General features: G+C 42.0%; 1 protein-coding gene and 1 long non-coding RNA gene across 3 annotated transcripts in view; one reads left to right on the top strand and one right to left on the bottom strand.

Moving 5' to 3' along the window:
• The window catches only part of LOC147012711 (uncharacterized), a 34,153-nt gene extending 27,533 nt beyond the window's left edge, over nucleotides 1–6,620 (top strand). The window contains exon 2 of the long non-coding RNA XR_015051040.1: nucleotides 5,011–6,620. This is a non-coding gene — a long non-coding RNA (uncharacterized LOC147012711). The remainder of the gene's footprint in view (nucleotides 1–5,010) is intronic.
• Nucleotides 6,621–8,621: 2,001 nt separating this feature from the next.
• ALDH8A1 (aldehyde dehydrogenase 8 family member A1) overlaps nucleotides 8,622–12,500 on the bottom strand; it is a 48,193-nt gene continuing 44,314 nt past the window's right edge. For both annotated transcript variants that reach the window (XM_085853802.1, XM_085853803.1), the window contains one exon: nucleotides 8,622–9,223. In XM_085853802.1, coding sequence (XP_085709928.1) covers nucleotides 8,898–9,223 — 326 coding nt within the window. In that variant the 3' untranslated portion in view covers nucleotides 8,622–8,897. The remainder of the gene's footprint in view (nucleotides 9,224–12,500) is intronic.

The following is a 12,500-nucleotide window of genomic DNA, read 5'->3' as shown; positions in this document are numbered from 1 at the left end:
AAATCAGGAATACGTCACAACACTCCAGGTGGTATTTGATGGTTCCCATGAAGTTGATCACATAATCCTCAACTGTACCATTTGTGGGCCAATGTACAGTCCATAACATGGCGCATCCATCAATGATGACAGCATCTGGAACACCTTGGATTCGACTTAATTGCTCAACTTGGAGTTTCGTCTTCAGGATTGCTTTCGACTGAGCCCTCATCGCACCGCTCTCATCAAACAAGGAGGCTGGGACAGGGGACAGTTAGGGTTAGAGAGAGGGACAGGGGACATCCATAAGAGAGGACATCCTTGATATCAATATCCCTGTATTGTTGGAGACATATGACTCGGGTGTAGATTCATTCGGTGTCATATACTGGCCTTCCATCCAGCTTGATGCTCTTTTTGGTCGAAGTCATCAGGGTAACTTTCTTGGTTCGTGTCTTGTTGAAGGTTGTTGGCCATCTAGATTCAAATTCTGCCATCTGTTTTCGTCCAATCTTGAGAGAATCATCAATGTTTACCTTGTCTGTCGCATGAAACATAGTAGTAGACACCAAAATTGTGTGTAAGTGCATTAGAAGTGAAGATCGAGCCCAAAACAGAATTTATCGAAAGTCGGTGGTGGCCATTTTGTTTTTCGCCTCTAAAAAAAATTCCTCAAGGGTGCGAGTCTGGCACCCAGCTGATTCTGATTCAGGATAGCTCAGAGAGGATGAATCAACCAAAAACCTTCATAATGATGCTAACGCACGCTTTGCCCTGAAATGGCTGTTTGGCATCTAGACTATATTGGTCTGTCTGTTTGTCTGTTTGTCACACGATTTTTGGCCACAATTTTCAAACCATCGTTCTGAAGTTTTATTTTGTGTGTCATTGACCGGTCAAGGACAGTAACGTATAATTTTGGTGAAGATCTGAATCCAGATGCGGATCTGAGAATTTCTTTCGTGATTCTTCACCATTGAGAGAGAGGGCCAAAAACGATGTGTAGCACATTATCTAAAACGGTTATGGATGGATTCACACGAAACTTGGTGGACAGGTTGGGAGTGTGACAAGGATGAATCGATTCAGTGTTGATGAAGATCTGAATCTGGATACGATCATTTTTTTTTTCCAGTGATTCTTCACCGTTGAGAGATGGGGCCAAAAACGATACAATATAGCATGATATTTCAAAAAGTTACGGCAAAGTTACGATGAAACTTGGTGATGAGTTCGTTAGATGACAAGAAAAAGCTGATTCGATTTTGGTTCAAGTCCGGATCCAGATCCAGCCGATCAGTGTGACACAAAACCTAAACTAAACTGTTCAACTTAGCGGGGTTACTGTGCTCTAGCGAGTGCCATTCTCGTTGGTTACTGCTTTGATCTCAGCCTCCTTGCACTGCAACACCCTCCATTCATGTACTCAATACTTGCCAATTCCTATTACTCCAACCTCCTCCAAAATTTCTCTCTTCTTTCCTTACTTGTCCGGCAAATCGTATAACCTCCCTTCTCCCTTGTAACACTCCCCCCTCCCTTTCTCGAGGGCTCGCTGCGTACTCACCTCTGAGATACGTCTCGGTTCGAATCTCAACCCAGCTATAAACTATCCTCCTGGTGTTTCACAGGCAGGGTGATGCAATGTGTGTGCCGTCACTCTTATGAACCTCAAACTGGGTGTTCGATCTGCCAGCATCAGTTGGTGGTCGTTAAAGATCCAATGGTGTCCTTCATGAAGAGAAGATGAGCTATCACCGGCACTTGCTACGCTGAACAAATTCCTGCTCTAACCTACATAGGGCACTGCATCAGTGGCACAGTTTCACCCCATGCAAATGATGCTACTCTGCAGTAATTGTGCTGCATTTTAAAAAAGCAGACCCCTTTCATTTTATTTGCTGTTATTTTTCTCAACTTAGCTGCCTGATACCCCCCTGCCCCTATCTCAACCACCACACACACACACACACACACACACACACACACACACACACACACACACACACACACACACACACACACACACACACACACACACACACACACACACACACACACACACACACACACACACACACACACACACACACACACACACACACCATGACTTTACAGACACACCGATGCAGTGCAGGAGAGCAAATACACAATTTCAAAATTCACATTAAGCCGGCTGTCCAATGTACTTGGTGACACGAAGGAGTTGTGATCACAGGGTTTGTTCAGCAACTCATTTGGAAGTGCAGATACATTCAAACAATAACTCGATTTTTCAAAGTTTGTTGCAAGGAACAAACGATGTAGTTATATTATTCCATGTCGCTGGTCTCATTAAAAACCACATTAGGTCATTTATGTATTACGTACGTGGATTGGGGTGGGGGGGGGGAATGGTTGAGTTGTTTTAAGTTGGGACCAAAATAGAAATTGAGAAAAGTCCTTTCATCTTGTAAAAAAGGTTTTTCGCAAAAATGTTTCGATATTATTTTACATCCTCGTTCAACTTCTTGTGTCGGAGTGGCGACCCGTCCATCATTGTAACCCTCGCCATAGAATATGCTTCGGCAGAACCGACGCTCTGTTAAGAGTATGAATTATGGTTCATGAAATGATTGTTATCTTAGCACTAGCAGCTGATGATTATGATTTTGCACTGTACAGTACTGAACTCACAATTCTGACAATCAAATCATGTGGTTCATCATAGACCAAGAAAATATACCAATGAGGTTCGATATCCATCATAACGCAAACAAAGAGGCACTTGAAGTCATGGTTGAGGTCATAAAGAGCCACTTGCATTCATATTTTCGTTTCAAACTGCCAGTTGCTTTCAATTTAAACATATATCATGCTGAGCAGAAGTGGGAAAGAAAGAGGGTTAGTAAATAGATTGTCATTACAAGATGCACACCACAAAGGAACCCCAAAATGGATTGGTCAGAAATGTCTGAAACATTTCTGGCCTCATGGTTGTACATGCATATCGTGTTGATAAAGGTAGCTTGCACGTGTGGTACATGTTTCACGTAAGCTGAGGTCTTGTGTTTGATTAATTTGGCCACGGCATCTAGTAATGGCGGACCCTGAGAAGATTCCTTGGAAAGGTAGTTGCAGCAGAAACAGGAGATAGCTTTAAATTTAAGTTAGGTAGGCATAATTTGAGTTGGGTAGGTATCTAGTAGCAGTGAGGGTAGGGCAGTACTTTCTTTGAAACAGTGCCTCGAGAAAGTCGATACCCCCCTTTCAAAATTTTCACCTTTGTTGCCTTATTTATAGCCTGGAATTAAATATCGTTAAATCAGACTTTTTCCATCTTTATTTACACATCGTAACTGACAATTTCCAAGTGAAAAACAAATTCCACAAATTTCAGAAAATTAATGAAAAATATAAAACTAAAATATCTTGGTTGGATAAGTGTCCATCCGCCCCCACCACCCCCCCACCCCCGAGTTAATACTTGGTTGAAGCACCTTTGACAGCGATTACAGCTGTAAGTCTGTTGAGATAGGTCTCTACCAACTTTGCACACCTTGATTGGGCAATATTTTCCCATTCTTCTGGACAAAACTGTTCAAGTTCAGTCAAATTGCATGGGGAGCATTGATGGACAGCAATCTTCAAGATTCCTTGGAAAGGTAGTTGATTGCCACAGATTTTTGATTGGATTTAGGTCAGGGCTTTGATTGGGCCACTCAAGGACATTTATCTTTTTGTTCCTGAGCCACTCCAGTGGAGCTTTGGCTGTGTGCTTCAGGTCGTTGTCATTCTGAAAGGTGAACTTCCGTCCCAATTTCAGCTTTCTTGCAGAGGGCAGCAGGGTTTCCTCTCGGATTTTTCTGTATTTTGCTCCATCCATTTTCCTTCTATCCTGATAAGTGCCCCAGTCTCTGCTGATGAGAAGCATCCCCATAACATGATGCTGTCACCACCATGCTTCACAGTGGGGATGGTGTTCTTTGGGTGATGTGCTGTTTTGGGTTTGCACCAAATGTGATGTTTTGCATTTAGGCCAAAAAGATCGATCTTGGTTTCGTCAGACCACAAAACATTTTGCCACATGGCGTCAGAATCGCCGGAGTGGTTTTTGGCATAACTCAAATGAGACTCAAGGTGGGCTTTTTTGAGTAATGGCTTTCGTCTTGCTTCTCTACCGTACAGGCCATACTTGGAGTGCTTGGTATATTGTTGTCACATGCACGCAGTGACCAGTCTTTGCCATAAAGGCATGCAGCTCTTTCCAAGTTTGCCATAGGCCTCTTGGTGGCCTTCTGATCAGTCTCCTTGCTTGGTCATCCAGTTTGGAGGGCCGGCCTGATCTCAGCAGGGTCTCGCTGGTAGCATACGCCTTCCACTTCTTTATGATTGTCTTGACTGTGCTCCAAAGAATATTCAAGGCCTTTGAAATATTTTTATACCCATCCACTTATCTGCGCCTTTCCACAACTTTATCCCGGTGGTCCTTTGAAAGCTCCTTCACATTCATGGTTAAGTCTTTGCTGTGAAATGCACTACCCAGCAGAGGAAACCTACAGGAAAAGCTGATTATATTCTGAAATAATCAGCATCACCACAATTAAACACAGGTGGAGGCCAATTAACTTGGTATGTGATTTTGAAGGTGATTGATTCCACCTGAGCTAATTTACAATTGCTATTATAAGAGGGGTGGGACACTTATCCAACCAAGATATTCTAGTTTTGTATTTTTTATGAGTTTTCTGAAATTTGCAGAATTTGTTTTCCACTTGGAAGTTGTGGGTTACAATGTGTAAATAAAAGTGGGAAAAGTCTATTTTAATGCAATTTAAGGCAACAAAAGGTGAAAAATTTGAAAGGGGGTGTAGACATTCCATAGGCACTGTATTGTACATGCTTGAAGGGTCTAATGGCCTCCTCCAGCTTTGAAGTTCCTTTTAACTCCTTATAACCTATGAACTCTTGCTTTGAGCTGAATGTTCAATTATAGTGCATTCTAGGATGAGAGGTTGAGGAGTGCTCACCCACAATGTGTTCCCCCTGCAGGTGAACAAAGCCAGAGAAAGGCTGAAGAGGAAGCAGAACTGAAGAGCATGAGCAAACGGCTGGTGGAATCTGCCATCCACCGTGCGGTGCAACAGTACTTGAGCGAGGGAAGTAGCCTGTGTGGCAGTCCTGGCGGTTGTGGCCCCTTGAATGCTCTTGGCAAGGAAACTTCACAAGAGTCAGTGAACTGTTTTTCAAAATGAACATATTTCCCCAAATGCAGAGTGCAACTGGCCACTGTGGTCTTCACTCCAACCGAACCTTGCTTGAGTGTCATCCACTGCATTTTCAATAATTCTCAATGACTTTGTCTGGATCCTGAAACCCTTGATAAATTTCATTGTGTGGGGAGAACAAATGACCAACAGGTGTACATGGACCTTCTAACAATCCCGAGCAACAGACACACATAAACAACGGGGTTAGGAAGAACGTTTATAAAAAACATTTTGGAGCTTTCCTCAACCTGGATGACCTTCTTCAGAAGTTAGTCTTCAGCAGCACTGATATATAAGACCAGCTTTGGCTTTCAAATGTCCTCGAAAAACACCGAGCGATGAATGAAAACAGTGATTGAAGAAACCGCGATTTTTCGACAATCTTTTTCCTTTTGGGTTTTAATGATGCAATAATTTGACAGGTTTGTGGTTTGTTTGTTTTTCAGAAGAATTTATATCTTACAAATGAATTCTGGGTGATGTGTTTCACCTTTAAGGCCCAGCATTGCAACTATCATGAGGCAATGAATACAGTAAAGCCATCGTTCTCATTGAGATTAATAAAAATAAAAATGGATGCACCAGCTCGGATAACATTCCACTCGTACATACCTTTAGGTGCCAAACTACTTGTTCATGTAACACCATTACTGGTGAGCTTAACCATTAGCAATAACAATTAGCTTCAGTTTTAATTGAAATTTTCACTTGCAGGACTGCCTGAGTCGCCTTGAGGTGGGTGTAATGGATGAAACCAACTGGACGTTTCTTGAGATCGGCTAGCCGCCATTGGAAGCTGGGAGAAGCTGACATTTCAGGCATTAACACTTCATTGAAACAAGTATATACTTCAATTGAAACAGAAAAATGATTTTAAAGGGCATAATAAAAATAAAATTCCAGAAGTTTAGCACCATTGTTGCAGTGCAGTGTCTTACACACCACCTTATTTAACATGTCCAAGTACTGTAAAACTGGAGGTGTTTGGAAGTGATAAGAAGGTGATTTGTGTTCTACAGTGTTCAATTATATGATAAATTAAAATAAGTATTTTAAAAGTTGAATAAAAAACAATTCCGGAAGTTTACTACCGCTGACTATTATACCACTCGATCTAACATGTAACATTAGTGATTCGTGCCTGTTGTTTGTGTCCTTTATAACGTCCTCAGAAATAATAAGTTTCCTGTTTGGAATGGTTTTTAGTTTTGTTTCACTGCTGGACAGGCAGCCAGAGTAAAGTTTTTTTTTGTTTTTGTTTTTTTTTAAATCTCAACTCCTCTCTGCGCATGTGCAATCAGGACAAATTCAGAGCCAAAATACTGCTAAACAGCACTTACGTTTTCCGATTCATGTTCTAATACGTGTTCAAAATAAAACATTCAATTAAAATCAAGTTGTTCCTTGATCATAAACTGACATTTGTGGATGGACAGACGGACGGACAGAAAGAAGTGAACCAAATGCTTCTAACCACACATTTTGCTTCGTATGCTTGGAGTAATATCTCGGATGAAGGGTTTACGCCCGAAATGTCAGCTTCTCCTCACTTACATACCTCAAATCAACATCCTGTTGTTTTCATCCATTTTTCTATACATGTCTGCCTACACAGATCGACAGTAGCCTTCACCAGCAAGACAAGTTCTTCATTCGACAATGAGGTGTGTGCATTCATCTCAAAGCTGTCTAGCCTGTGTTCAAACCCTGACGCAGCTATAAACCAGCATACTGGAGTTTCGCATGCAGGGTGAGGCATCAATGTGTGTTCCTTCCCTCGGATATGGATGTTAATCCGGTTGCCAACACTGTTTTTTTGATGGATGTTAAAGATCCAAAGGTGTCCTTCTCGAAGAGCAGGCGTGATGTTTTGCACCCCAAATTACGAATCTCTGCACTGGGAAGACATCGGCAAACATTTGATGTGGTACGTTTGAATGATTGCTAATTCGATTGTGCCAATATCCCTTTTGTGTTTAACTGTAACACAGTGGCCTTGAATGTTTCCTATTTGTAATACCTGCTTTGCTCCCGAAGTTTCAAATTTTACACGAGATACCGCAAAGCCAAAAGCAGTGTCGTCAGTTCGGTCCTTCTACGTCGTGTATCACAAATTAGATTTTCTATTGCTTCCCGTGGTTGTGATTCACCATCTTAGAGGTACTTAGGTATTTCTTATTATATCCGTAGAAGATAACACTTCTGTTTTTCCAGTAGCATCGCACTCTCACTGGAACACCCTCTGCGCAAAACCTTTTTTTCCTATTTACTGCAATAATAAATCTTTTTTTTTTTCAGATGAACAAAAACTTGTGATGCCTTCTTTGCTTTTTTTTTTGCTCATCAATCAACGGTGTTTGAACATTTCCCTGCTCTGTGGGGCCAAGGGAATGAGATAAAGGTGATGTTTGGACTCAGCAGGTTTCAAGATGGCTCCAGGGTGTAAGATTGCAGTTTTCCTTACAAAATATAAACCGCGGATCATACTAATTCATAACGTTCAAATTGGATATCATTGCCATTTTATGGATATGATGCAGGATAAAGAAGAGGAAAAGAGAGCTATAAAGCTCATATAAGAAGTCCTGGATCTTTACCCTGGATTTGAGCTGTCTAGTCTGGATTTGATTCCGGACCCGAATACAAACTGTCGGATTGGTGTGCAGGTCAGGTGTTGTATCACGAGGTGTGCCGTCCATCTGATGGACTTTAGGCCAGGTGTCCCGTCTGCTTATATAATTAGCCGGTGGACTTTAAAGGTACCACCATGTCTGGGGTAGCAGAGTTATCACCGGCACCCTTAACAGACTCCAAATTCCTGCCCAAATTACCTCCAGTCGAACGTTGGTTCAGGAATGACTTGAGCCAAATGTCCGACCCCACAATTAAGTGGGATTAATCGGGCCTAATAATGAAGTGGGAATAGTTACTGTACCTGTGCACACCTGTAATCTCTTTGTCCAGGTTGCAGTTGGTTTCACTCTTAATGCATACATCCTCATCTCAAACTGATTCTCAATGTGAAGGATAAAAGAATAATGCAAAACTGCAGGCCCTTGTATAATTGCACAACAAGCCTTATAATATCATTGTAGAAACTGCAGGCCTTGTACATTATTGTATTCAGGTAAATAAAGGACAGAAAAAACTGTCCTTCATTTACCTGAATACAAGAATATGCAAGGATTTCCTTGCAAATGGTGGAGCTGCTGCAAAAGCACCACCAAATCCTGACCCTGGCACTGGCCCTCAAGGTCCAAGTTGGACAGAGGACACAGATCTGAAAATCCTGCCAAACGTTCCTGAGATAGATGCAACATGCAAGAACAGGAGAAAAAAACAGAAAACATTATGAGAGTGATAACATGATAAAAAGCAATCTGGAAACAAACACAGAACTTGACCCTCTTTTATTGGACATCTCTTTCTCTTTTCAAAGAGCTTTAGCAGGAAGGATAATTCCAAAATATTTGATGCAATTTTTTTTGCCTAATGTTTATATTTCTAGTGTTGTCAAAAACAACTAAAATCAAATCTCAAAAGCCAAATGACATGGTGGAGGAGATAGCTGTGACATCAACATGAATATTGTGTCATCGTAAAAGCATTATTTTGTCATAATGGTGTGTAGCGGACAATGCTCAGAGGAAAGATTATACTGTTTGCCACTTAGTGCTTCACAATGACAGTTTTAACTTCAGTGAAGAACTCGAAGGAATCTTTAGCTCCTTCACGGCCCAAACCCGATGCTTTCATTCCGCCAAATGGCAGGTTGAGATCACGCACCAACCAGCAGTTGGTCCATACCACACCCGTTTGGAGCTGGGCGGCCAGGCGGTGAACGCGGGTGACGTCACGTGACCACACGACGCTCGCGAGCCCATATCGGACGTCATTGGCTCTTCGCACCACCTCGTCCTCGGTGTCGAAAGGGACCACACACGTTAACGGTCCAAATATGTCATCTTGCATCACCATCGAGGAGTCCTTTACATCTGCAAAGGGCACAAATTGCAACAACAACAAAACTGTCCTTTAGTTACCTGAATACAAGTTTATTTTTTTTATTTGTGAGTGCATACATGTTCTTCTTCATAAGCTGAGAAAACTGTCCTGCATTGCTCGTGATTGTATGGCAATATGAGGGGCCATTCAAAACATTCTCGCAATGACATTCTCACAAGAGTTAAAGAGAGGCCAAGGTTTTTAAAATTTATTTTTCAATACATAGTGATACGGAATATCATTAGTAAGACTTTTTTTGTTGTTGTTCCAAGATTTTTTTTTTGGAATTTAATTGTTTTATCTCATTGTTAGAGCATGCACGTGAAATCCTGTCTTCTATATATTTTGTCGTTCTGTAATGGTATTTCTCAGACCACCTGAGGATCTTCATGAGCCGCTTGACGTATTTATCGTACTCATGAAATCTATATTTCCTCAGGAGCAGGCATTTTATTTAATTTGCACCCAATTTTAAAAGCAAAAGTAAATATTCCAAAGCACGTTATTTCATTTCCCCAAGCATGAAATTAAAATTACTGTAAAAGTGGAAATTTGCAAAAGGAAATGCGTCAACACCTCAAATGCTGCCCCAAGTCCACCATGATTTCACATACCCTTCCGTTAAACATGTCGAGCCCAAATTAGTTTGAAATTGCTTTGCAGGGGTGGAATGACACTTGACAAGCCGTGTGTGTTAATGGCTGCAAGCAACTCTTTATAAAAGCATTTAATATCCACTGGAAGAAAATCCCTCCAATGCTCGAAGCAAATCGTTGTGGCAATATGAACACAAATCCTTTCCCTCCACTGCCAATCTCTGGAACTCTTTACCTTCTCACATCTTCCCAAACACTTATGACCTTCCCCTTTTCAAAAAAGCAGATTTTTTTTTTACTTCATCAAAAACTCTTAGACTATTCGCTCTTTCCTTGCTTTTTTTTATCAGTTCTTTTATTCAGGCTTGGCCTTGATGAGGGCTATTTAGTCTGTGACTGAAGCCCTCAACATTAAAAAAAAAAATCCAAAAGAAAGACCTCTGCACAGAGCTTAACAGAGATTTCCAATTCTGTCATTGTATCAATATCTGCACTCAAGCCACCGAGCATGGGGCCTTCTGATGAAACTGGGTGCGGCTAATGCTGCAGAGGCTGTGAATCCACAAGTGAAGCCCGATGATGTTGCCACCAAAACCGTTCACAAACTCGAATGGGCCACTCGACAAGCGTCACAAGCATGATGTCAGTTGGCAATTTAGGGAGTCAATGGCCAGTTGACTGGAATTCTTTGAGCTCTCAGACAGCTCCTCCCCTGAGGAACTCGGGGCTGCCACAGCCGTAACAAAGAGATGGAAGGCTGCTGGAAAAAAATGGAGTCCCTCGAGACTTCCTCCATCAGCTTGGACCAATTGCTCAAAAGTGGCTCTTAACCGATATTCAAATGTGATGGAGAGTGGCCAAATTCCTCAAATCTGACTTGTAGCAATGGTCATTACTTTGCTGAAACCGAGAAAATCAGCTGGCGATCCTGGGAGTAACAGACCAATATCACTGTCGTGTACGACATATAAATTACTGGAGCAGATTATTCTTCAAAGGATTAGCCTTATCATTAAGATGCTCATCCCTCAAGAACAAGCTGGATTCAAGCCACACTTAAGGTGCTGTTATCAGGTGCTCGGCGTTACCATAAATATTGTGGCTGGTTTCTGGCACAAACTCAAGTCTGGAGTCACACTTGATGACCTCTCCGGAGCATATGATACTGTTTATAAACGTTATGTGATGCTACAACTGTCCTGCATACTACTGTGCACCAAGATCCTCACCACCTGTGGACATAACTGGACAATCAACAGATGCAAGTCTTCCTTTGGGACATAATAACCAAATCAAGGAACCCAAAATAATGGCCTCCCACAGGGAGGTATGCTCATCCCAATACTCCTTAATGCATATCGGAGTGACTTACCTGACACCTCTTTTCGAGGAAATTTTTAAGTGCCGTTGATCTGGCAGTAACCACCCAGGAATAAAGTTTGGAGAGATGAAAAATGTACTGATGTCGGACTTGTCGATAATGGCTGAACATCGCTGCAAGTGGAGGCTGCGTCCAAACCCAATAAAGACAGTAATCTCAATGTTTCATGTTAACACTCAAAAAGCACAGGCCCACCTCAATGTCAACTTTTGCAGTGAAAATGTACACGACAATCTGACCCCAGCCAACCTTAATGTGACACGCGACCACAGATTGACTTTCCGCAAGCACCTCGGAAAAACAGCTACGAAGATCAAGAAACAGATGGCCATAGTACGAAAAATCGCCGGAACAAGCTGTGTGGCAAAGTGGGAGTACTTCACACCTTGGTTATGGCATTGGTGGTCTCAATGTCCGAGTACTGTGTACTTGGCTGGGCTGCAAGCACTCATTCCAAATATGTGGATATGCAGCTATATTCAGCAATGCGTGTTATCATTGGAACCATGAAATATAAATTCATTCGATAGTTACCTTTTCTGGCCCATTCGCTCCATTCCCACCCGATGCCTCACCCCAGACATCACTGAGATATCACTCACCCAACAGTGAGGCCATCTGGTTTTGATCTGCCTCAGAAAACGTGGAAGCTTCTTGATCGAATCCGAACAGAACGTGGTTGCTGTGGCCACTTGATGCACAAGTGGTGTATTTGAAGTTCCGTATGATGTAACTGCAGCCAACCTTATCAAACTATTGACCATGTAACAACACTCAGTCTTCCATACATACTTGAGGGTGACATTGCTGAGATAAAACTCCTTTTCACAAGAGCATTAGACTGGCTAACTCACCTTAAACTGTATGTCTAATTATTGCTCCAAACTCACCATACAATAATAGAGGGATGGAGAGGGGGTGAGTGGAATATATATATATATATATATATATATATATATATATATATATATATATATATATATATATATATATATTTCTTCTTCTTTCGGCTGCTCCCATTAGGGGTCGCCACAGCGGATCATCCGTATGATCCGCATTGTGATTTGGCACATGTTTTACGTGCCATGAAGGCACAAGGATGCCCTTCCTGACGCAGCCCTGGTCGCCTCTTACGACACAGGGATGTGGTACACCTATTTTAACTGGGGTATACACCGACCCAGTATACTGGTACTCATTTCACCAACCTCGGAAGGATGACAGGCTGAGTCAACCCCCTGGTGTATTAATTCAGTGGCCCAACGGGGCTTGAACTCAGGACCTTTTGGA

This window comes from Eptatretus burgeri, chromosome 14, assembly GCF_056783735.1.
Source record: "Eptatretus burgeri isolate ZD-2024b chromosome 14, Ebu_testis_v1, whole genome shotgun sequence".
Taxonomy (NCBI): Eukaryota; Metazoa; Chordata; class Myxini; order Myxiniformes; family Myxinidae; genus Eptatretus; species Eptatretus burgeri.
The sequence above is the reverse complement of the archived record's forward strand: the minus strand, read 5'-3'. Positions and strand labels throughout refer to the sequence as shown.